Below are 27,988 nucleotides of genomic sequence, written 5' to 3'. Positions count from 1 at the left end.
TCGGCCTCGTTAAGAAAGCAATCAACACACCAGTGGTTTATGTTCAAGTTCAGTGATTACTGATGTTTGTAGTGGTCGAAACCTGAACAATAACTGGCATCGGACATTTAACCAGATTGACAGGATGTTTTTGCAGAAAAAATTGATGTTTTAATGCATTTTTTGTGGACATTTTAGCAGAATTTAAATAGGATGTGGACATTTTAGCAAGAGGCTTAAGTAAAATATACACATTCCTTTTCTATTAGCTAGACTAGTCTGCTTCCCCATGCCCACCAAGGGGAAGGTAACAATAGGATTTTGAGAAGGCTATACATGTAGTTAATTCAATTACTGCCTGAAACTATTACATGTATTACAGATATGAGTTTTGGAGTGTTTTACAGAGCATTTACAAGAACATCAACAGATTATAGTACTCCATCAACTGTATACTGAAATCTTCCACATATGATACTCTCTTCTCCTCAATTGATTTATGTCTCCACCAACTTCCTTACTGTTCAGCGTCGTAATTACAAATGAATATATATACAAGTGTAATGGTTTGGGTCCTTTCCTGTTACACAAGTAATTACATTAAAAACGTGTTTGTGAGTTTTATTCAGTTGAAAATTTCTGACCTTTACTATCTAAACCTCCACTTAGTATGTAGTTGAAAACAGTCATTCATCTGCTGAATACTGCTGACTTTACATTGATTGTTTAAAAAAGAATTTAAATTATCTCTGAAAAAAAAAATTTGCTAAAATTGGGCTAGCTAAAAAGTGCTAAAATGTACAATGAATTTTTACAGGTTTTCTTATAAGTCCACTAAAGTTTAGCTGAATTGCTTGTCCATTCATACCTTTAGAAATTCTGCTAAAATGTTCTGTACTTACAATAACTGTGAGCTAGAGCTTGTGTTTGTTGTTAGATTATTATAAAGAATGTTGTTGTTATTGAATATTAAGAATTTAAGAGTTAAGTTCAATTCAACAGACATTATACTGAAATTTTTTTTTAGCACATTAGCAATACAAATGTGTCTATGTCCTGACCTTCAATTTTTTATTAGCTCACCTGAGCTGAAAGCACTTCCTTATAAGTATGTTTTATCCTACTCCTATTTTAAAACTGTAGGTCATTCCCCCCCCCCCCCCCCCCTTGTTCTCTCTAGACTTTCCATGTTTATCTGGGATGCCTCTACATTTTACATAGTCAGTAATTGTCACTTCAGTTGCTTTCAGTTTCAGCAGGTCCAGTACAATTAGTACATTTAGCTACATAGCTAGAATTACCTACAGCAGCATTATTTAGCTGCCTCAGGTAGCTTTATTTAGCTATTTCCATGCAACTTTTCACAATTTTGCTTTTTATTTCAAAAACACAAAAAATTACAAGTATATGACTTCATATATTTACACTCAGGATTTTTAACAAGAGGCCCAGGGGCCACATCGCTCACCTGAGCACTATGGCTAGGAAAAAGCAGAAATCAGTTCAGTCTTGAAAGGTTGAAAAGTTTAATATAAAAGTGGTGCAGGGGGGAGGGGGGGGGGTCATGAATTGAACAAATTTGAATCTACATTATCTGAGGATGCTTTCATTTAAATATGACCAATCATGGCTTTGCAGTTCTTGAGTAGAAGATTTTTAAAGATTTAACCTACGTATTCCTATGTAAAACTTTGATCACCCATTGTGGCCCCACTCGACCTCCAGGGGTCATGTTTGAACAAACTTGAATGTACACTATCTAAGAATGCTTCCATATAAATATGACCAATTATGGCTTTGCTGTTCTTAAGAAACAGTTTTTTTTAAAGGTTTTTACTATGTGTTCCTACGCAAAACTTTGATCGCCCATTGTGGCCCCACCCGACCCCAGGGGGTCATGATTTGAACAAACTTGAATCTACACTACTTGAGGATGCTTCCATGTAAATATGACCAATCATGGCTTTGTTGTTCTTGTGAAAAAGATTTTTACAGATTTTTCCTATGTATTCTTATTTAAAATTTGGATCGCCCATTGTGGCCCCACCCTACCCCCGGGGGTCATGATTGGAACAAACTTGAATCTACACTACCTGAGGATGCTTCCATATAAATATAACCATTCATGGCTTTGCTGTTCTTGAGAAGAAGATTTTTAAACAATTTTCCTATATATTCCTATGTAAAACTTTGATCGCCCATTGTGGCCCCACCCTACCCCCGGGGGTCATGTTTGAACAAACTTGAACCTGCACTACTTGAGGATGCTTCCATGAAAATATGACCAATCATGGCTTTGTTGTTCTTGTGAAAAAGATTTTTACAGATTTTTCCTATGTATTCTTATTTAAAATTTGGATCACCCATTGTGGCCCCACCCTACCCCCCGGGGGTCATGATTTGATCAAAATTGAATCTACACTATCTGAGGATGCTTCCATATAAATAAGACCAATCATGGCTTTGCTGTTCTTGAGAAGAAGATTTTTAAAGAGCTTTCCTATATATTCCTATGTAAAACTTTGATCGCCCATTGTGGCCCCATCCTATCCCCGGGGGTCATGATTGGAACAAACTTGAATCTACACTACCTGAGGATGCTTCCATATAAATATGACCAATCATGGCTTTGCTGTTCTTGAGAAGAAGATTTTTAAAGAGTTTTCCTATATATTTCTATGTAAAACTTTGATCGCCCATTGTGGCCCCACCCTACCCACTGGGGTCATGATTTGAACAAACTTGAATCTACACTACCTGAGGATGCTTCCATATAAATATGTCCAATCATGGCTTTGCTGTTCTTGAGAAGAAGATTTTTAAAGAGTTTTCCTATATATTCCCATGTAAAGCTTTGATCGTCCATTGTGGCCCCACCCTACCTCCGGGGGTCATGATTTGAACAAATTTGAATCTACACTACCTGAGGATGCTTCCATATAAATATGACCAATCATGGCTTTGCTGTTCTGGAGAAGAAGATTTTTAAAGAATTTTCCAATATATTTCTATGTAAAACTTTGATCGCCCATTGTGGCCCCACCCTACCCCCGGGGGTCATGATTTGAACAAATTTGAATCTACACTACCTGAGGATGCTTCCATATAAGTTTCATATTTTCAAGCACAGTGGTTCTTGAGAAGAAGATTTTTAAATGATGCCATTAATTTTTCATGAATTCATGATTATCTCCCCTTGGAAGAAGGCGTGGCCCTTCATTTGAACAAACTTGAACCCCATTCACCCAAGGATACTCTGTGCCAAGTTTGGTTGAAATTGGCCCAGTAGTTCTGGAGAAGAAGATGAAATTGTGAAAAGTTTACAACGACAACGACAACAACGCCGCCGCCGCCGACAGACAACGGACAAATTTTGATCAGAAAAGCTCACTTGAGCCTTCGGCTCAGGTGAGCTAAAAAAGCAATCCAAAGCAGATATAGTTTATACATTGCTGCATTTAAACACCTTTAAGCAAAAGATGTATTTTCATTGATTAATTGTATACCACTTTGTCTGCGGTGAGGCATGGTTAAGTATGATAAATTCACATTGTGCTGAATAATTACCAATCAATTATCATGTTAATCATAATTTAATTAAAGAAGTAACTGTTTGTTCACAAACTAACTGTTGTATACAGGCTCCAAAACTTTCAGAACTTTGATTGCAATTGCGCAGAAAGACACATTTTTAAGAGTGATTTTTTCATGAATTGTTTTCAATAAATCATATATTGTACCAATTTTGGTGCACCAGATGCACATTTTGACAAATTATGTCTTTTCAGTGATGCTCCTGTTGAAATGTTGGAAATCCAAAATATTTAAATAAAAAACTTTGAAGAGCTGATAAAAGGGGGGTGCCAAAGACTGCAGCAAAATACATTGAATGATCAGAGCTATGAATGAGGGAGATAATCCTTAATTTTGAAATAGATTTATGAATTTTATCACAGCAATTAAATATATATCGAAATTTTCAAGCGTATTTTCAGATGAGTTTAAAGTTGAAAATTATCACTGCATCAAAGTGATTTTCTGCACATCTCAAGAAAAAAATGTTAATATAAGAAATTAGTTTGATTTGGTAGCTAAATAAAGCTACTTCAGGTGGGTAAATAAAGCCATGTAGGTAATTCAAGCTATGTAGGTAAATCTAGTGATTGTACCAGACCTGTTCAGTGCTAGGTATCGAGGCCATTTTGGTTTACTGCATGTTTTATACGGCAAGTTCAAATTGGCAGATGATTGAAAGGCATTATTCAAGCATTTTCAAGCACCGACACCGGTAGGAAAAGTGTAGATCAAGTGTGAACCAAGGCACTCCTGAAACTGTCATACCTAACCTACTCTTTCTGATATTTTTAAAACGTTCTAATTTCAGCGATTTTTGATTTTTATTTTAATGTGTGTATTCAGACATACCTAGAAATAGTTAAACACATAATACACAAATTACACTATACTGAAACCAAGTGCCTATGAGTTAGGTACCTTGTGGAAAGAAAAGAACAGGTTGGGCACAGTTCCTTTTTTTCAGTAACTGTTACCCTAAAAGGGAATTGTTCCTCTTTTCAGTAATAAAAAACATTACTGTATACGGGAATTTTCGTTATATTTTTAAAATAATGCCCCAAATCCATGTATTAAATAAAAAGTGCATGAAAAATATGATGTGATGCGTTTAAACTTTATTAAACCAACCTCGCTGACAAAAAATTCCGGTCCTTTAGTGCTGCAGATGGGAGTAAGATGAGATTTAATCGTACGACATCATGAGTATTCTTCCAACGGATGTGAATATTTCCCTTATAAGTGTATTATTACTAGTTCAAAAACGGAAAATTTCATAGCTTGGTTTCGTTGAGGTGACATCTTTTGAACATGAAATGTGCAGCAGTAATCCACGACTTCTACTTAATAAATTTTCCCTGTTGATAAATGATACGAAAAGTATGGAATCCAGGGTTCGATACTAACTTATTTACCTTGGTGGACCGCAGGTCCACTTGTCAAAAATAATTGGTGGACCTTCTCAAATTCTGATGGACCTTAATAAATGTGTGAATTAATGAATGAATTAATATACAAGGGATGAAGGCTTGAAATTAACTTATGCACCCAGTCCAGTCAGATTAATAAAGTACAAGTTTAACCAATCTGAATCAGCAGAAACAAATCGATTAGTCAGGAGTTTTTCTCAATCAGCAATTTTGTTGAACATATTTCTAATATTAAAAAAAACCTACATCTTCAAACGAATTTGTTATTTTAATACCATTTATTTACAATGGTAAAAACCTGCATTTAATTCGCTTCCAAAGGTAGATAAAATTTAAAATCCTAATAAATTAACTAAGATATGATTTATATTCTTTCATATTACAATATTCTTTAATATTATTTATATGTGATCATTCTGAAACAATTGTATAAGCCCCCTGAGCGCCCTTGATTGGTGAATAAACATATATCTATAAACAAGTGAATTTTTCATGTATCTATGGCTAGAACATTTTTTTTACTATGATGCAAAACTGACAAAAGTATATGTATTTATTAATTTTTTTATTATTATTTATTCAAATAAACTGTGATCATATGATTCTTTTAATATGTGATATAAAGTAAAGCAGAAAAAACAGAAACTGCAGACAACGTATTAATAAAATATAAATTACGCCTATTTGAACATCTATATGAAAAATAAACAATGCATAAATGCAGCTGTCAATCAATTCTAATTATCTCGAAACCTGGCCATCAGTGTGTGTTCAGGCGTGAAGTGGTTTCCTGTTAGTGTTACCTAGTGTACATTTTCACACCTTTCTGTGCATTAAGTAAAGAAAGGACAGACTGGCTAACTTGGCACTAATTTTACATGCTTCTTTTTCAAGGTCCTTGTTGAATGTTCTTGCGTCTCAATGTTATTGTAGTCATCAATATTACACGTAAAATATACATTGTCACTAGGTTCCCCTGCTTTAATACCTAAAACAAATTTGATATTTATTTCTTGTAAAATACAAGTATGGATGAATTAATCGTTTGATTTAGGGATGTCGATTTAAAGAAAAAGAAAACCGAATTTTACTGTGTTTTTCATACAGTGCTAAATTTTTAAGTGGACCGATGGTCCACCTGGTCCTGAACATTTGGTGGACCTTCCAATTTTTTGGTAGACTCGGGCCGCTGGTCCACCGTTAGTGTCAAACCCTGGAATCTTTCAAGGGTATTCATTCTCAAACCATCTTTGAATGACTATCTTTTGATTCAGAAATTTAATATTTCATCTAATTATTTGCATCTGTAAAAGAAGCAGTGGTATTAAAAATTATTTTTACAATGTCTTTGAAAGAAATGATTATAAAAATTTATTAGAATGAATAATTTCATGAACGAATTAGCAATTGCTGAACGTATTCAATCTCACAATTTTAACACAGAAAAGCTTCTGTAAGAAATCTAATCTCGGTGGAGATTCGGCTGGGCTAGATATTTGGACTGACGCCCACCGAATCTCGGGACAGTCCTTCGTAATTCATGTCTGGGAATTCAGCCCCAACTTCGGCCGGCTATATCAAGAATTATTCACCTAGGCGACACTGTCGTTCGCTTCAATTAAGTCATTTAGTTGTTTATTTAACTCTCTGTCACTATTATTTTCACATTGCTTGCCGTCTAGGCATGAAAATCCCACCATAAAAACATTCACTAAAATCTCCGTTCAAAATATGGCTCCCCTGACGTAATTGTTTATCTCCTCGCACTAAAGAGTTCCTCTATGGTCTGTTTTTATTTCTATGAAAAATACTAAAAAGCCACAGTAGAGGTTCAGTATCACATAAAAGAAAACAGACTGTAGGAACTCTTTAGTGCGAGGAGATAAACAATTACGTCAGGGGAGCCATATTTTGAACGGAGATTTTAGTGAATGTTTTTATGGTGGGATTTACATGCCTAGACGGTTAGCAATGTGAAAATAATAGTGACAATTAATTAACCAACTAAATGACTTAATTGAAGCAAACGACAGTGTCGCCTAGGTGAATAATTCTTGATATAGCCAGCCGAAGTTGGGGCTGAATTCCCAGACATGAATTATGAAGGACTGTCCCGAGATTCGGTGGGCGTCAGTCCAAATATCTAGCCCAGCCGAATCTCCACCGAGATTATAAGAAATCTATATCGTAGAAATATTTCATCACTCTTTTTCAGCTTTTTGCAGCAATAAATATTGTAGTTTTAAGGATATACACACTTATAATAGACTATAAATATTTAGAGGATGTGAAAATATTCAAAGCAAACACGAGAAAAGAGGGTAAATGAGTGAAAATTTCCATATACAGTAATGTTTTTATTACTGAAAAGAGGAACAATTCCCTTTAGCGTAACAGTTACTGAAAAAAGGAACTGTGCCCAACCTGAAGAAGGGGTGACCCATATTTATAAAACAATTTCCTGTGCAAGCTTCTTTACTCAATAGGAAAACTTTCAGCCAATTCACATATCATAACTTCTGAATAAAAATATATTCAAACTTACTCAGCAGCTTATCAGTGATTACATTACTGACTCTTTGATAGTGCCCTTCAGCTTCAGCTTGTTATTAGTCAGCCTGCGGGCTGACTAGTTACGGTGGGATAAAACTGCAAGTACGCTTGCATAATTTGGAATTCTGGGAAAAAGATGTACACGACTTGTTCTAAAGAAACTCGTGCTATTTGCTCCAACCAAAGGGCGTGATTCTTCACAAACACCCTCTAAACAAAGACGCGACCTCGATCTATTTATAGACTGCATTGTTCTTCGTCGTTCTCGACGAAAAATTAAAGAAGAGATTGTTCTAAGTGGGAAATATGATACTATGAAAATATTTCAGTGCTTCTTATAGAAGATGAGAAGTTTATATGCAGAGCACATTTAACACTTGATATATACCCTCAATCGCCGTTGCAAGTTCAAGGATTTGTGTGTATTCCTCTGAATGCCTGATGCAAGACTCCCTCGATCAATACCTTGCATAAGACAGGTACGGGTCGGAATTCACACAATAATCCACTTGCACAAAGGTCCCAAGACAGTGAAAAAAAAAGAATCTCTTTACTTAATGATGAAAGTTATGAAAACGTCAGAATATCACTTAAGATGTGTAAATTCTTATAATTTACACGATGATAGACATGTACATGTAAGTGCCGCTTGTAATTTACACGATGATAGACATGTACATGTAAGTGCCGCTTGTGCACGTGAACCGCGCCCACAGGTGAGAAACTGACCACAGTAGAACTGTGATAGTTGAGAGAAACTGCGCAGATTTATAGACAGCCCCCCCCCCCCAATTAGAGAGAGTGAGCGAGATGGAATCCAGTATCTTTTAGGGTATACGTACTGTATGTATAAAATATTTTGAATCTCCAGTTTATTACTTTATTTTGGAAGCAATTATTTTCTTTCCTAATAACACTAAAATGGATGCTTAAATTTAGAAATTGAATTAAATATACATACAGTATGCACCCTCCCCCTTCCCCTATCATGCATTGCCTCGAACCTGCACGATTAAAAAACTTTTATCTAATAATAATTAACACAATCTAACCCAAGGTCTACCTTCCTTTTCAGCATCATAATCTATATTATTTATAGAATTTAACAGTAAAAATGAAAATGTATACATTCTTACACGTTCAATGATTGGGATCATAGTGGCTTTGTTCATTTCTGAGACGAACTTTATCTGATGTCCGCGCCCAAGAGAAATTAATTGGAGGTCATCATAATGATCACGATGTAGTTTAACTATGCTTTATTATTTATTATGTACAGAATTATGTTACAAATAAGAAAACGACTGGGCGAATTTTAACTTAGACGACAATGACTTTTAATGAACACAACAGGATGGATAAAACAAATCATATACCATCACAAACCAAGAAAGAAACTTTCTGTATTCCAGTGGCTGACTCTCAGCTTTTATTTTAAAAAGCTAACCTTACCTTGTATTTTCAACGATATATTTTTCCCGGAAGTATTTCTTGATTTGTAATGTAAAAAGTGAAACAAGTGGACTGTTCTATTCCGGAGAAGTAATGCTCTGAATATCCATCTGGCGCCACTTTTAGATATTTCTATAGTTTCAAATTCTCGCATTTTTAAACACCGTTTTATTTTTTATTTATAGGAAATTGACTGGAGGTATTGTATTTTCGTTCAATTACATATCTTACATGGCCGTAGGAACCGGGGGGGGGGGGGCGTGCCCCCATAATTTTGCCGATGTATAGATTACTATAGAAAAATTGCTACTATATGCTTTTGCCCCCTAAATAAAAACGTGTGACCTTTTTTTTTTTGCTTGTCAAGGAATTTTCGGTAGTTGATAGTGCCCCCCAACTAAAAATGTATGGCTGTGCCCCCCCCCCCCCCCAACTGAAATTGCTTCCTACGAGCCTGTCTTATATGCATGATTATTCTTGATAATCTAATGAGAAAGCAAATACATTTAGTAAATTCTATATAATTATAATTATATAATTAAAACGCAGCAGTTAAGCGGAACTATATATAGCTCAGTTACATATAACATTAGCACATTTTCTTCAAGGTGTTACTCGATACATAATTATTTAGCGCGCTTCATGATTTATGCCTACGTGGCAAGTCTGTGTGATTTACACACCAATAACTCATACAAAACTTAAAGAAATTCCTTATATTTACATTTTACATGTTCTAAAGCACCAAAAATGTTTGAATTATTCCCTATATTGTTACATTTTTATGAACGTCTCCGTAGCTCATTGTGACGTCACTTTAGCGCGAGTTTCTCCGTGCATATTTCTACGCGTGAGTATACACGAAAATGAATTTCAAATAAATTTCACAGTTGGCTTAGTAGAAAAGCATTGCAAATGTAAATATATATTCTTGTATGCAAAGAGCTGCGTAAATGTGATTCCTGCTTTAATTCCGTCTGTACTCACTAGTACTACTAGTACTTATCGAGGTCATTATCTAGTGGTTGTATTATTTGAGCTTAATTTAGGAATGACTCTAATTCTTGGCCAAATTATTTAAGGAATGTTTTTAAGTTTTGTGTGAGTTATTGGTGTGTAAATCACACAGACTTGTCACGTAGGCATATTTCATGAAGCGCGCTAGCGCTTGATGAAAAATATGCCTACGTGCAAGTCTGTGTGATTTACACACCAATAATTCACACTAAACTTAAAAACATTCCTTATATTTACATTTTACAAGTTTAAAAGCACCAATAATATACTCAGTATTTGAATTTCTTGCTGCCCTATATCGTTACATTTTTATTAACGTCTCTGTAGCCTCATTGTGACGTCACTTTAGCGCGAGTTTCACCGTGTATATTTCTACGCGTGAGTATACACAAAAATGACTTTCAAATCAATTTTACAGTTGGCTTAGTAGAAAAACACAGCAAATGTAAATATTCGAGTATAACCTGGTTTGGGTCAGTTTACGCTTTATAATCCGCGAAGCGGATTATAAAACAGAGTAAACTGACCCAAACCAGATTATACTCGAATAATTTGGCCAAGAATTAGAGTCATTTCTTATAATTTAATTTTAAAATCATTAATTAACTAAGGGTGTAAACTTTCGTTGCTTTTTATTAGTTCAAATTTGCCGCTCAATAATACAACCGTAGTAACGGAAGTGATGGGAAGCGAGGGGAGGTAAAAACTGATGCATAGGCCTAGCGGCAGCCTTGTTGTTTGTTTACATGTGGTAAGATCGAATTATTGTTAAGTTAAAGGTACATTTATTAAATCTGGAATTTTCCATGAATCCCGAGGACTGGAAATGAGAGGATTGTATGGATACAGATGATTCAGCTGGTTGTCAGTGGTGTGTGTCCCCATACCAAACCAGGTTATACAGAAATAATTTGTTTCTTTTTGGATATTAACCAATCAGGGGCTAGAATAAACAAAATTAAATTATTTAAAAATATTTACAATATTACAAATACCTTTGATTGATTGATTGTATGTTGTTTTTAAAATTGAACTAATTTCGGGCAGAGAGCAAATTTAAATATGCGTGGGTATAAAATTCAACTGCAATGTTTATAAATATTGCAGTGAATAAACAGAGACATAAAAACACCACCTTTTGACCACCAACAGGAGAGGGTAGGGGTCCACCCGGAATGTGAGTAGTGCACCCTACTGCCTACACGCGCACACTCGGTCACGCAGTACTTAACCATTAGACATGGTTACTGTCCTTGACATGGAATTGTCAAGGATAAAGACATAAGATGTCTTTTCAATCTTTATTTATGTCTCTGGAATAAATAATATTTGTTTACGTTTTTTTCCCATAAAACATTACGATATTTTCCAGATGTAATGTTAGAAACAGATTTTTAGCCAATCAAATTCCAAAAACATATTCCGCCAGAGATTAAGTGCAATTTTAAGGTGTGAGAAAAATTTTCCCGTCGCGGCGAACAGAGTTTTGACGCTGTTTATGGAGATAAAAGAAAAAGACAAGCATGCCAAATATTGTTGTGTAGATCAATTATCGTAGAAGACAATGATAAGAAACAGTTTTCCAGTGCACTTTCTCTGCGGAAAGTTTAAATGACTGCGACTTTGGGGAAGGGGGGGGGGTGCTCTATGTAATCGGAGTTAGATGGATTAAAAGAAACATTAGGGCTTTTAAAGTTGAAAGTTAAGTGCAAGGTCATAGGGAAGGTCGAGGTAAAAAATAATTGACACAGTTTAATTGCTCACAAATTTGTTTCAGTGTATTAAGATTCCATTAATAAAGTTGGTAATAATTTAAAGTAAGGAGGGGGTCTTAAGATTAAGTAAGATTCATAAACGTTTTTTAAAAATATGACTAGGATTTTTTTTACGCAGATACATATTTCTTCCAGGAAAAAAAAAAACAACTATAATCGTTTTTAATTATTACCTTGATAATTTGCTACACAATTGCTAGGGTCAGAGAGAACAAAGGTTTTTCTACCTTTGAATTGAATTACTACGAAAAAATTCCTTGTTCATGGTGTGACAATTTATCAAATAATTTCCTTGTCTCATGATTATGCATGCATTTCTTTATCGGAAAAACGTATATATATATATAGGGTTTTTTATTTTTTCTAGAGGACGTAAGGAGAAGGTAAGTTAATTGGATTATAAAAATGCTTTCATCGGAGAAAAAAACATTTCATACTGCTTACTTTTTAAAATTCAAAAAAAAAAAAAAAAAAACAAAAAAAAAAAAAAAACAAAAAAAAAAACAAACATCATATATGCTGACTAATCCTGGCTAATATTATACCTTAGTATTTAAATATAAAACGTTTATGAAACAGATACTGTTTTCTGGATCATGGAAAGTATTTTATATCATCGCTAAACGAATTGATAATCCTGAAAAAATTATTAAAAACAAAAAACAACAACAACAACAACAAAACACACACACACACACCCTCTCACACACAAACCATTGCTTGTGATGACTATTACAAAAAACTGTGGACTAATTAAGCTGAATCAAAAAGTAAGGAAAATGGTAGAGATTCCAGCTATGTCTTACCTCCCTTAAAAACTAATGGCAACGTTAAAAAAAAAAAAAAAAAAAAAAAAAAAAAAAAAAAAAAAAAAAAAAAAACCATATGATTCCATCATTACTTATAGCTTTGTTTAAACCATATATGATTTGAGTACATACTCTAGATCTGCTTAACTTACTTTTACCTTCATAAAATTGTACATGTATCTTATCTGACTTTTTTTTCATAGGGACTGTAATTAGAGGATGGGCATAGACGCAATTGTTTACCTGTTTATTTTATCTTATAGTAAGTTTCTGTTTTAATTATTCATTACAAGTATTTAAAAAAAAAAAAAAAAAAAAAAAAAAGAAGAAGATATTTCATGCAATTTTAAGGTTATCGATCACTCAAGTTCTCTTAATCAGCAATGAAGTTCCAACAAGAGAAAAAAGAAATCATCAACAAATTTTAAAAAAGTGTCTATTCAAGGTATTCCAAGAAAATTAGATCATGATATAAGGGCTGGGAATTTCGTATAGCGATATACTGCATTTTTTTTAACTGTATTGCCGTCTACTGCGATATGTAATGCATTTTTATTGTAATACAAATTATCATTTGCCATACATGAATTGAGGTATCCTTCCATATGAATTAATATTAGACATCAAATTTAAAATTTAAAGTTATATCGATATATCGAGTCAACATTTGAATGGAAGTAACTATTGTTAATTGATAATACGTCGTTGATATATCTAAATGTCGAGTTGAAGGTCACAGCAAGTTTTTTCTATTTCTCATATACAATGTAAAAGGTAAAGATAACGAACAGTTTTTGAATAAATTCTGCATCACATGAATACAAAAATAAGTCTGCTAGTAACGGGGCGCAATTGGTACCCATGGGAATTCCGACAGATTGTTGAGACCTGATCTCCACAAATTACATAGATATTCTTAATTAGAAACTCGAGCATCTTTTTAATATCAACTTCAGAGTACTTGTGTGTACAATCAGAATGTTTTTTAACAAAATACTTTTATCCCCGAGTACCCAAACTCCGTCACTATAAGCAGAAAAAGAAAATTCTGCGTTACTGTCTGAATCATTTTTTGATTTGTTTCTTGCTTCTTCACTTAATAATGAACTCAGACATTTTCTTAGTAATATTAACAAAACAGTGCAGTTTTTAGGCTTAATAACACAAAATAGAAGGTGTACCACATCTGTGTACTTTATGTTCAATAAACCCCAACTCAATGACCAAGACCCTCTACAGTATACCAGCGTATGAAATAGACTTTGTTTTTGAGTTTAGTTTTTTTGGTCCCTTTTCCTTAAACTTGTAAACATAAAAGATAGTTTTTAATAATCAAATTAGCATTTTAAGAAAAGTGTCAACAACGTAATAAAATAACATATATGTATCTTTTCGACGTTCAGGCACTTCTAGAGCCACAAGGCCGTAACGTAATCCTCGCGAATATACACCATTTCAAATCGTTGAATAAAGCTAATATAAAAACACACAATATAATTGACTCTATGTATTCAATAAGAGAAATCTCAGAATATTTTCTTAGGAATGTGAATCGGCACATTAATTTACAGTATTTACCCGTTAAAAATGATCAACAAATACAGATAAAAATGATACTATAAAGTATCAATGTATTTCACAAAGTTACATGTATGGATTGATGTCTTATACCCTGAAACACACAATGAGGAACTAAGTGAAAAAGGTGAAAACAGCTAGCAAACAGTGATCATCTAAAAAAAATCTATAAAGAAAACAATTCTGTGAAGAGGGTATAAAACACGGACCCCTGGAAATTCCAGAGGTGCCCAGGAGGAGTAAGCGTCCCTGTTGAACGGACATACCGGCCGTGAGCCCTCTGTATTGATCAGGTAGATGGAACATTCCGTAGTCAAATTAAGTATGAAAACAAAGGCCTAACAATTGGTATAACAAGTCAGCCAAAATACGATCCAATGATAAAAACAAGATTTGCTAACAAGATCATTATAGCGACCATAAATTGTACGAAATACTGACTTTAAACGAGGTTGTTGAAATCCATGTACCATTAACTTATCTGTCAGTAGCCTGCCTTGGTTTAAAAATTTATTAAAGTTTCAAAAGAAATGTTTTTTCCTAATGGTTAAGTTACATATCTCCACATTTTAGATTATATATTTCAGTAACATTGTTATTCTTGGCATCCTTCTGCAACATTTTGATCAACCAAGAACTACAATCATTTTAAAATCAAAACACTCTCATTTCATTCATGTTACTGTTTAATATATATGATTTACTGCAACAACACATAGCCTACTATCATGCTTAAATTTCCATCGTATTGAGATCTGCATGAGGATTAAATGCTGGATAGAAGGAATACTATTAATAAAATGAATGTCTTTATACACAGTGACAAGTATCTTTTTTTATAAAATTATAATAATCTACATGATATGAAACGTTATGTTTTTGTCTTCATGACAGTTTCACCTGTACCTGCCTGTAATGGTGTTGATGAAATAATTCTCCAGCCCTATATGGGGAGAAAGGTTTCTTATCCAGACAATTACCCGACGAATACAGGATATGAAGCGTGAGAACACATCAATATGTTTATAAACTGAAACTTTTAAACACAACAGTGCTTTTTTGTTCTTTTTCAGAATACTTTAAAAATGTCATATAAAAATTTATGATTTTAGAACGAAAAACTGTTCCTGGAAAGTCACTGCAGCACAGGGATATGAGGTTGTGGTTTATCCGAGATGGGAGTGTTACTCTGATGTAACTATCAGTCTTTACTATGGTATGTGAGTTTTTGCCCTATTCTCAGATTTTCATTATTTGTAGAATTTATGAGATCAATCACACTGTTCGTTATCTTCAACTTTGTGAAGCCAACAGTTCTTCAACTGAATGTAGTCCACACACTCACAAGTGGTATTCATTTACTTCACTCCTCTAAATGGCTGATGTCGATCAATGAGAAAGGTTGTTTTATATATGTATGCATATCAATTTGACTTTTTTCCACAAAATGAGGATGGGCCATATATTTTTTTACATTCTGTAAGACTTTTTAAAATTAATTATTTTTTGCACCGGCCCCACCCTTGTAATGAATACTGCCTGGTTCATAGGCCTTTGATAGATAAGCCAATCCCAACGATTTGTTTAAAAAAGTAGCAATTCTCTAACAAATGTTTTAATTGTCACCGCTTTGTTTTACTGGACTGCAATTATTTTTTTTTTGAATATATATATATATATATATATATATATATATATATATATATATATATATATATATATATATATATATATATATATATATATATATATATATATATATATATATACCATTTAGTAGACTTTTTAAGACAATCAGTTGCTAAAATTTAAAGGTGCAACAACCTTGGCACAGAAGGACAGGTGTGTCGCTTGTCCCAGTAGTAACGGATACTGTATCGACATAATACAAACCAGATCATCAGAAGTCCTCCTCTCTCTGTTGACAAATTCTTCCCATAGTGGAGGCGGATTCCATTTTCGTTTTATGGCCGTGGAAAGGAACAGAGGTACCATTATATCACGGGAATATCTATACAATATAGATATACAGTTGAACATATTTTTAGAATTCCCTTTATAAAAATTAATTTCAAAACAAAAATCATAATTTTAAATCTATTTTTAAAAATTACTTTATTTTTTTGCATACATCGAACAATATATATATATATATATATATATATATATATATATATATATATATATATATATATATATATATATATATATATATATATATATATATGACTATAGCTTAACTAGCTACAGGTTATTGTTACAATTCTCCTTAATTGAAATAATTGATCTGTTATATGATTTCTATATGTATTTTCGCATCCATAGCTCGGACTTGCGTGAGTAGCGGTACAAGGCTGTTGGCGGAGAAAACACCCAAATTTATTATGTCCCCTGAATTCCCATCAAGTTATAATAGGTAATCTGTGAGCAATTTAGAAATTGTTGGAAAAAGAATATATAATATTCTTATCAAGCATTAAGAATTTTATTATTTTCAGTAATTTGAATTGTCTCTGGACTGTGGAACCAGCAGTCATTGAGAAGGATACCCGTTTAGTATTTGAGTTTCGGTCTCAATATCTAGAGATGGGGTTTGATGGCTGCGCCGATTTCGTGAGGATAAATGGTCTAATTGGTAAGGTGATATAAGTCTTTTTTTAAATGTCTGGTAAATGGTAATTATTACTAAATTACTCTTCTGGTACTTATTATCAGACATGACTATATCGAGTCAGCAACAAAATCTTTCAGTATTACACACACAATTTTGTTCCTTTCATTTCCAAATATCATCATATCATTCTAAAGTGATTTGCGCAGACAGGAGAAAAAAAGGCTTTTATTTAATGATAACATTTTTCTTCATAAGTAGACAGTATCGATAAATATATCGATAAGTATAAGTATCAATATCCTTTCAGCATCAAATGATTTGAATCGTGCGACCGACATTGTAACATTGGGACAATTATAAATTCCATGCTATTTTTTTTTTCTGTTAATATAGATTAGCCAGTTTCGTGAGAGTTGCGAAACATATGTCCTGAAGTTCCAATTCTTGACGACAATCGATACTGTACATATTCACCCTACTTGTGATTTACATGTAGTTAGTTCACTTTAATTTATGATTATGTCAACAAGATAACGATTACCAGCTTGAACGATTTGCTTTTTCATTAACATTCGAATTATTGTTTAGCCAGTATCTATATTTTAGTATTGGATAAGAGATGTTGAATTTCCTTTTTTTCATTTCAATATAGGTACCTTAAGTTTTTCCAAAATGTAAAGATATTTAAGCTTTTTGATTAAATTTCTTGGTTGATTGGTTGTATTGAGGACATAATTTTCTATCAACGATGAAATAAATCACTTCGCGATGTAATTCTTAACGTTTTGTTATAAATCTTCTCATAGAATCAAAACAATTACAATTTGCTCCTCTTATTGCTTTTTATAAAGTAAAAATATCTGAAGGCCTACATATTGGTTATTCTAAGTGAGTTTTAACTTCATATTTGAACATTTGTATTAAGATTCTTAGTAAATTGTGCACAAACATCTAGTTTTGAATACTGAGAAAAATTCTATAGCTACATTCATACCTATTTGACCTAAGAAATTTTTGATTTGAGTATGTCTTCATGAATCAATTTTTTTGAAGACTTCTGTGAGCAGACAGAAGACAGCATTTTACAGACATCTTCCCCCATGCCACTGAATAGCACGACAGTGAACGTGCGTTTCTTAAGTGACTATGGCTATGCTGGTAACGGATTTGTTTTGGCGTTTTTTGTTGAAAGTAAGTTTAAGGTTAGGACTGATCTTCAAAAAATCATTCAACTTCAAATATTAATATATTGCATAAAATTCATATACCTTCAGAGGATTTTTGGATACTGTGTTATTGCATTCCTGCCTCTTTCTCTCTTTTCATGTATTAAGTCATATCTACTATGAAGGTTACGAGTCTTAAGGCAGGACAGTTTGTTGAAGCTTAGATAGATAGTCTTTTAAACAAGTGTTGATCATGCAAACAAAATTTTTCATATATAAACTATTAATTACTAGTAACATATATTATACAACCATATTTTTCTTATGACCACCCAGTTTGTTAAAAGCTAGATTAATAAACCTTTAAACAAGTTTTGACCATGCAGCAAAAAAATTTCATATATTTATAATTACTAATAACATACGTATGTTTTTTTTCTTCTGAGTTATATGGTTCAAACAAAGATATTGTCACTTCAGAGGTTGGTGGCGCTCCTCAGACAAGTGAGGCTATACTCATGAGTTCCAAATACTCATCTAGTAAGGCTACATCTACGTTTAGCCAAGACTTGAGTTCTGTAATATCGACCAGAAGCACGTCTGAAAGTACTACCTCCATAATGGATATTGGTATCCAGACAAGTACTCACCTACGCGAAACATCTCGAGCCTCACCCAGTCATGAAACAAATAGTCCTCATGATTTATCAACAAGTATAAAAACACCAGGTAGTCTGAGTTCTAGTTCAACACTTGATTTTGAAATTCTACTACTGAATGGCCCTGTCATGATCAATAGTTGTATTGTAATGCCTCTCTGAGCATCAAAACTAAAACATTTCATTTCATAATTTTAATGAAAGAATATTTATTGAATTTTATTACTGAAGATTTCATAAGTTTTCATTACTCATAGGTACTTTTAGGCACCTGATCAAACCTTTGGAATTTCCGGGGGTCCGTATTTTATGCTCTGTTCACATATTTTTGTTGTTTGTATTATTTTTTTGGGGGGGGGGGGCGAGCACTGTTCGTTATCTTCACCTTTTTTATTCTTAAGGAATAGCGCACAGATTCAAGATCATTTCTTTGCTCAATTATTCGCCAGAAATTCTCAATGACCCAACGTTTGTTATCCCAGCAATATTTTAATGAATCTTTTGGCCATTGGTCGTGTGGATGGTATGGGACAGAAATAAAATTGTGCTGACGTGGAGGTCCTTATCTATAATCATTTACTTTTTCAAATGTCAAATTGATTTTCCTACTTCGTTGTTCTTGAGTAGAGGACATGCAATTTTATTTACTGAGTAATTTCAAATTGAAAATTACTGCTTTGGTCTACTTACTAAGATACATGTTCTTTTATTTAGTTTTGACAATGTTTTTGTTGCAGGTGATACCTCAAGACGACCTCTCACTTAAATGCAAGGAAGACATTTTATAAAAAAATAACTACGCTATCTATTTATCAGAGGTGCTTGAGGACAGGACCCCCCCTCCCCCCATTAAGACCACCGGACCTTTTCGAATACAGTATAAGTAGAAATTGTATCGAGACGCAAATTTAGCGAATAATCCCCAAAAATTGGTAATATATTTTTAGCGATAAGTAATTTTAGCGATTTTATAATTTCAAGAGAGAAAGCTATAACAACATATACAGAATAAATTTTACCGATATTCAGTTTTAACGATCTCAGAACCCTCGCTTATTATGCCAAAATTGAAATCTTGCTTAAAATTTTGTTTATACGGTATTTTCTCCTAATTTTTTTTATGAATGACATAAATTTAATAAAATGATTTTTCTTAGGTAATTTTTCGAACTGTTGGTATAGATTTTATCACAAATAAAATATTCATAGAAAGTTTATTTTTAAGAAAAAAAAAATCGAAATGGCCCTGTGGTCTATAGCGTGGGTGGGGGTGGGGATGGGGGGAGGGGTCCTGTCCTCAAGCACCTGTGGCCCCACCATGAAAAAAAAATCACCAACAAAAACATTATAGTATATCATGATATATCATTATATTCCATGAGAGGCATAAGAAATTTCTATATATTTTCTTAGGAATGTGAATAGACACATTAATGTACAGAATTTTCTTGTTTAAAATTGGTCAATGAATACAAGACAAAGATGATAAGTATCAATATATTTCACAGTTGCGTATCAATGTATTTCAAAAATGCAAAGTAACGTATCAATGCATTTCACAAAGTTACATACAGTATCAATGTATTTCACAAAAGCACGTATCAATGTATTTCATAAAGTTACGTATCAATGTATTTCAGAGTTACATGTATGGATGTCTAATACCCTGAAACATGATAAGGAATTATTTTTTCCAACATTCTACATTTTTTTATCAACCAAGAACTAAAATATTTTAAGGTCAAAAACACTCTTATTTCATTCATGTTAACCTTTGAACAAATCTATTTAATATATTTATTTTTCTGTAACAATAGATATTGCTTTAATTTCTATTGCATTAAAACTTCGACGAAAACCTGTATAGAAAGAATATTATTGAATAAATGAATGCCTTTATACACTGTGGAAAGTAGTTAATATTATAATATTATAATGATAAAGATTATATTAAACGTTATGCTTTTGTTTTCACGACAGTTTCACCTGTACATTCTTGTAATGGGGTTGATGAAATAATCCTTCAGCCTTATATGGGGAGAGAGGTTGCATATCCAGACAATTACCCGGTGAATACAGGATATGAAGCGTAAGAACACATCAATATGTTTACAAGCTAAAACGTTACATACCGACACTTTTTCTGTTCTTTTTCGGAATACCTTCAAAGTTATAAACAATGACATATAATTAATTGTTGATTTTAGAACTAAAAACTGTTCCTGGAAAGTCACTGCTGCACAGGGATATGACATCGTGGTTTATCCGAGATGGGAGTGCAACTCTTATGTAACTATCAGTCTATATTATGGTATGTGCGCAACTCCCCTTCCCATTTTTTCTCTCTGTCACACACACATACAAATTCTGATTTCATTTTTAACGACAATATTCAATTAAATCATTCAAAATTCGATGTAATATTTCACATGATATGCAATTTTGGTTTTTTTAAATTATGCAATGTAAATGCGAATGAAAATAAACAATGGGTATAAACCAAACACTATTTTTTTGAGAAAACAAAGTGTTGAAACAATAAGTACCTATTATTTTGTTCTTCCATTTTAAAGAAAATTCAAACCCCATTTTCTTGTTTTTTTGTTTTTTTTTGTAGCAGATATAAACTGGATGCTGTCATATGGCAGTAATAACCAGCTGTCATAAGACAGTGATACCCACACATAAGTGTTTGTCTCGTGTCGCAGTAAGTGCCGGCATGAAAAAGGTTCCCTCACTGCTTTTAAAATGGCCCTGAGTGCCGAGTTTAGGTCTAAAATTTGCAGCCTTCCTCGGCAAGTCGTGGCGTCTCAATGGTGAAAAATTCTCGAAAGGGGCGTTAAACAAACAAATAATCAAACAAATGTATCATTACAATTTTTTTAGTAAATGGTATTATAACAATAACAATATCATACTTTATCGCAAAAGAAAAATATATCAAATGAATGACCTTAACATGAAGATGCATGCATGTAAATCCGTCTTCTCACCATATCAGAAAATCCATTTTTCTAAATAAATAGTATTATGATTTCTTGATTATTTCCAAATATAAAGACAGGTAATCAATTAAATTAGATTTTCAAAGTTTGTACAAAAGGCTCAGGTATTCCTCAACTTTGAAATGAAGTAAGTTCACATTCTTCATTAACCCCAACTTAATTTTAAGGTTGCATGTAATCCAAAATCACTCTTAAAATTCCCAGACATTGAGTTCTGAACAAAAACCCAACATTTCTTCAACAGAATGGTGTCTGTATACCTACAAGTGGTAGTCATCTTCCCCACTCCTTTGAATGGCTGATACTAATAAAGGGGAAATATTGTTTTATATATGTATGCATATTAATTTGACTTTTTACACACAAAATGAGGCTGGGATACTCTTTTCATTCTGTAAGTATAGGACAAAGAATTTTTTGCACCGGTCAAACCCTGGTGATAAATATTGCTTGGTCTCTAAGTCTCTCATAAATAAGCAAATCCACCAATTTGTTTTAAAAAGTAACAAGTTCTCTATCAGATGTATAAATTGTCACTGTTTCGTTTTCATAGACTGCAGTATATTTTTTTTGAAAAATAATTTTTAAAAAAGTATAGAAACATCATTTAGTAGACTTTTTAAAACAATCAGTTTTTAAAATTTGAAGGTGCAACATCCTCAGCACAGAAGGACAGCTGTGTCGCTTGTCCCAATGATAACGGATATTGTATCGACATAATACAAACTAGATCATCAGAGGTCCTCCTCTCTCTGGTGACAAATTCTTCCCATAGTGATGGCGGATTCCAGTTTCGTTTTATGGCTGTGGAAAGGAACATAGGTACCCATTATATCTATACGACATAGATATACAGTTGAATATATTTTTGAAAATGTCTTTAAAATTTTCCTACTTTAAATAATTTCAAGACCAAAATCGTAATTTTAAATCAATTATATATATATATATATATATATATATATATATATATATATATATATATATATATATATATATATATATATATATATATATATACGCCTAGCTAAATGATATTGTTACAATTCTCCTGAAGAAGAATTGAAATAATTGATCTGTTATATGATTGCTCTATGTACTATATTGCTATATGTGCTGTACAAAATTAAAATTCATTTTCACAGCATCTACTTGCATGAGTAACGGTACAAGGCTGTTCGCGGACAAAACACCCAAATTTATTATGTCCCCTAGATTCCCATCCAATTATTATAGGTAATCTGAGAACGAACAGTTCAGAAATTGTTGCAAATAAAATATATCATATACTTATCAAACATTTAAAATTTTATTATTTTCAGTAATTTGAATTGTCTCTGGACTGTGGAACCAGCAGTCATTGAGAAGGATACCCGTTTAGTATTTGAATTTCGGTCACAATATCTAGAGATGGGGTTTGATGGCTGCTCCGATTTTGTGAGGATAGATGGTTTAAATGGTAAGTAATATTTTTTAATATTTTTAACTTGAAAATTATTCCTCTGGTTCTTATCAAGCACGGCTATAGTGAGTCGGAAAAAAAGTTGCATTATTTACCAAGTATTACATACAACTTTGTTCATTTGAGAACGCTTACTTTTCCAAATTCCATATCATTCTAATGTGATTCGCGCAGACTAAAAATGTTTTTATTTAAAGATAACTGTTTTTTTTTCATTCGTATTAAGTATCGATAAGTATATCGATAAGTATCTATATCCCTTCCGCATCAAATGAATCGAATCGTACGACGGAAATTGTAACATTGGGGACAATTATAAATCCTTTGCTATTCGTTTCGTTAATATGGATTAATTAGTATCCTTTACATTTAATGTTGTTTCTAAGAGTTTCCCAACACATGCCCACCATATAATTTTCCTGAAGTTCGAGTTCCTGACGACAATCAATACTGTATATATTCACCCTACTTCTGCTTAACGTTTGTTAGTTCACGGTTATTGACGATCGTGTTAACTAGATAAAAGTTACTAACATGAACAGTCGCTCGCGTGGCGCAGTGGTAGAGTGTCTGCTCTAGAGTCGCAGAGTAAGGAGTTGATCCTTCGAATCCGACTGTGGGATGTGGATACCGGTCCTTCGGATGAGACCGTATAAACCGAGGTCCCGTGTCGCAGTAGGTGCTGGCACGAAAAAGATTCCTCACAGCTCAATGGCCCTGAGTGCCGAGCATAGGTCATAAATTTGCAGCTCTCCACCGGCAAGTGGTGGCGTTCCATATGAGTGAAAAATTCTCGAGAGAAACGTTAAACAACACTCAAACAAACGAAGAAAAAAAACAACGTGAACAATTTTCTTTCCTATTTTGATTTAATCTTAGCTAGTTAACGATAAATGTATTGATATTGTTTAACTTATATCGTATATTAATACCATTCGAATTATAGTTTAGTAAATATCCACATTTTAATATTCGATAAGAAATTTGGAATTTCCTTTTTTTCTTTTCACTACAAGTACTTAATGTTTTACTAACAAAAAATATAATGATATTTAAGCTTTTTGATTAAATCGGTTGCTTAATCGGTTGTATTAAGGACATCATTTTCTATCAACGAATGAAGTAAATCACATAGCGATGTAATTTGTTATGTTTTGTTATACATCTTCTTATAGAATGAAAACAATTACAATTAGCTCCTCTTATTGCTTTTTAAAAACTTAAGGATGGATTCTTCTCATATTTCTTATAATGGCAGAATCTTGATTTTCTGAACACTCAATATTCAGACTGTTTACACTATTTTAACATCCAAAAACTTTGGTGTCATCGGCCTTGATTTTCAGTCAAGGTCATTTGAAAGTCAGACCTAAAAATAGTACTTTTACACAGAGAAGTTTTGAAATTTATGCATATGAATAAATTTTGCTGACTGAAAAAATATCTTTCACCATAAAATTAAAGTTGTTACTTATTTTTGATGACTAATTCATATGAAATGAGCTGGTGAAAAGATAACATGAAATCCTTTATATTCAATAAATACATTTAATCCGAATTTTCTCGATATTTTTTCAAAATTCTCAGTTTTCATGAATTGACATGAAATTTCATCTCAATTTTTACAATTGACCATATAATGTCAAATATTTAGATTTTTGTCTGATGAATATTCAAAGGTTCAAGATTAATTTACAAGGTAAAAAAGATATAGTAATCAGGCAAATTATTGAAAAAAAAATTAGCCCGAATTTGCTCTATACTTTATGAAATCTTCAATTTACAGAGTGTTTTAAATGTCTATAAGAAAGATTTTTAATCCCCCAAAATATATCAATTTGGTGTAATTGTGACATAAATACATTCATTTCTACCAGTTATACATTCTATTTTTATGGTATTTTACACTAATGATATTCAAAATATTCATTTCGAATTTCCTCTGTCATTTTATTCTTATGAATGTTATGTTTGACAATTTTATAAAATACATCAATTTTCTAGTGGCAATTACAAAAAAATTATCACATACATTCTTCACATGCACAGGTCAAATTCAAAGCAACTTAGCCTTCAATATAACTAGGAATAAATAATAAACCTTCCAAAAAGTTATGAGAAAAATCATACATAAAATTTTCATAGACTAGAAAAGATTTCAATATATTATTTATGACATAAACATGAAATCAATATACATGTATAGTGAACATGCCATTCAATGCTTAATATATGAATATCAGAGGGACTAATATATATGCCTATACATGTATATGTAGTTATATACATATAAGTCCCTGGTATTATGTTATTATTGGATATTTTACATTTGTAAACTGAGTTTTGAAAACAACAAGCAAATTCAAAGAATGGTGGTCCCCCGCTTTCGATGTCTTAGTGGATGGGAGACCATTATTTATGGCATATTGTAACTGTCTTGTTTGTTTGTCCTGTCTTATCTGTGCATCATACAAAAAGACATAAATTATTGAATTAATAACAGTTATGGCAAAGACTTCAAAATCAAGGTCATGAGGTCAAATATCATAATAAAACCCAAAAGATCTTCTCACAAGTGATGCACATGTAAAAAAAAAAATATCAGAAACCAGAGTATACAATCAGAAAGGTCTTGAAACAGGTAATGCACATGTCAAATGTAAATACGTACCATATCTTCTCTCAATCAAACGTTATTAGCAATGATAAACTTTAAAAATTAGGTCAAACTTCAAGGTCAAGGGATTAAAAATCATAGTACATTTGGAAATGCTTGTCACAGGTAATGCACTTGTCAAATATGAATGCCCTATCTTTGCTCCTTCAAAAGTTAGCAAACTGATGAAATGTTTGAATATTAGGTCAAACTGGAAGGTCAAGGTCCCAGGGTCAAATATCATAGCATATTCAGAAACATTTTGACACAGGTAATGCACTTGTCAAATATGAACACCATATCATATGTCATTCAAAAGTAATCACCAAATACAATTTTTTTTTGAAATTTAGGTCAAACATGAAGGGTCGCCCGCGTGGCGCAGTGGTAAGAGCGTCTGCTCTAGAGTCGCGAAGTAAGGAGTCGATCCTTATGTCGCGGGTTCGAATCCTACTGTGGGACGTGGTGACCGGTCCTTCAGATGAGACCGTATAAACCAAGGTCCCGTGTCGCAGTAGATGCTGGCACGAAAAAGATCCCTCACTGCTCAATGGCCGTAAGTGCCGATCATAGGACAAAATTTGCAGCTCTCCACCAGCAAGTGGTGGCGTCTCCATATGAGTGAAAAATTCTCGAGAGGGGCGTTAAACAACATACAAACAAACAAACAAACATGAAGGTCAAGGTAAAAGGGTAAAAAATTATAGCATGCTCGGAAACACTTTGTCACTACTAATGCACATGTCAAATATGAAAGCCCTAACTATTCTAAATCAAAAGTTATAAGCAAAGATAAAAAATTTGAAAGTAGGTCAAACTTCAAGGTAATGGTCATGGGGTCAAAAATCATAGTACATTTGGAAAGGTATTCTTACAGGTAATGTTCATATTTAATATGAGAGCCCTATCTTTTCTCATTTAAATTTAATGACCAATTTAAGGTATTGTTAATTTTTTTGAAAAGTAGGTCAAACTTCAAGGCAAAGCCAAGGGATCAAAATTCACAGTATATTTGGAAAGGTCTTGTTACAGGTAATATACATGTGAAATACAAAAGCCCAATCTCTTCTCACTCAAAATTTATGGCCAAGGTTAAAGTTTTTGTGACAGGCAGACTGACAGACAAATGAGATTTAATGTCCCCTCTCTTTCGTGAAAGCGAGGGACAATAAATACCTACACACATTTATAAGTATATAGTTTGTTCAGCACCAATAAATATAACTCCTCAATGTGATCATATATTGCATAAAATTTGCTGGAGTTTTAAGATAACAAAAAAGCCATCTATGACAATCAAATGCCCTTTGCCATCTTTGCCTGAATATGACATCCTTGAACTTTGTAACAATAATATGCATGCAGCTATCAAACTTCACATTTAATACTTATTCAAGGATGACATTTCTTTTTGAGAATTTGTAGCACAAACACTTATTGATCAGTGTCAATAACATGTATTGAAATTGAATTAAAAATTACCTCTTGAGGGTTTCTACTGCAAGTACATGTATATGTAGTTCATTTGTAAAAATCTAAATTTTAACCCGGCCACTACCACCAATTTTGTTCGGCATGTTCTTGCTTAAAATCACCCTTTAACTAAATGATCTAAAGCAGGCACATTTTTATGTATTCCAGAACTGTATTTTAAGATTTTAACTGTATTTGAAAATGTAAAGCAACTGAATACATAGAGCTAGGTATATATCATTTACAAGTTGTTGTAATGCCAGTACATGTAAATCTTCACAATGTAATCTAATGAAAGATAATGCTTGAAAAATTCACTCTGGGAGTAAGATTTCAAATCTGAATCAAAGATTTTGTAAAGTAATCACATTCTACAAAGCGTGCACTGTATCGGGTGCTTTGGAATCAAATCATTAAACATTACATAATTATAAATAAAACTATTTTTGACTAAAAGTTTCTGAAAAAAATCAAGAATGGAATCATGCAACAAGCAGCAGTGACTTTGATAACATGTATTGACTTCCACATTTCTAGAAAAACATTTCTTTGATCAGATAAATATGTAATTCCTGCTTCTGACATGATATATTCTGAGAAAATCTCTTTTCCACAGACAGCCATCATTCATTTGATGTGAGAATTTCTTGCTGAACATGTGTCCACCTGGTGAAAGTCCAAATTTTTTGTTGACCTATAATTTAAAAAAAAATAATATATTTTACATAGCAGCACAGATGCTGCATTATATGATAGTTAGATAAAGTTGTGTCCATATTTCTTATAC

At 32.8% G+C, this 27,988-nt stretch overlaps 2 protein-coding genes across 2 annotated transcripts in view; one reads left to right on the top strand and one right to left on the bottom strand.

Moving 5' to 3' along the window:
- Positions 1-7,598, bottom strand: part of LOC133189874 (cryptochrome-1-like) — a 25,080-nt gene extending 17,482 nt beyond the window's left edge. Inside the window, exon 1 of the mRNA XM_061325271.1 lies at positions 7,528-7,598. The gene's annotated coding sequence lies outside the window, so the exon portion shown is untranslated. The remainder of the gene's footprint in view (positions 1-7,527) is intronic.
- A 13,495-nt stretch (positions 7,599-21,093) lies between these two features.
- The window catches only part of LOC133189813 (titin-like), an 88,410-nt gene continuing 81,515 nt past the window's right edge, over positions 21,094-27,988 (top strand). The window contains exons 1-4 of the mRNA XM_061325204.1: positions 21,094-21,097; positions 22,259-22,432; positions 22,756-22,846; positions 22,933-23,069. Coding sequence (XP_061181188.1) covers positions 21,094-21,097; positions 22,259-22,432; positions 22,756-22,846; positions 22,933-23,069 — 406 coding nt within the window. The remainder of the gene's footprint in view (positions 21,098-22,258; positions 22,433-22,755; positions 22,847-22,932; positions 23,070-27,988) is intronic.

This window comes from Saccostrea echinata, unplaced genomic scaffold, assembly GCF_033153115.1.
Source record: "Saccostrea echinata isolate AGI-Se365-2 ecotype Australia unplaced genomic scaffold, CSIRO_AGI_Sech_v1 ptg000020l, whole genome shotgun sequence".
Classification (NCBI taxonomy): domain Eukaryota; kingdom Metazoa; phylum Mollusca; class Bivalvia; order Ostreida; family Ostreidae; genus Saccostrea; species Saccostrea echinata.
The sequence above is the reverse complement of the archived record's forward strand: the minus strand, read 5'-3'. Positions and strand labels throughout refer to the sequence as shown.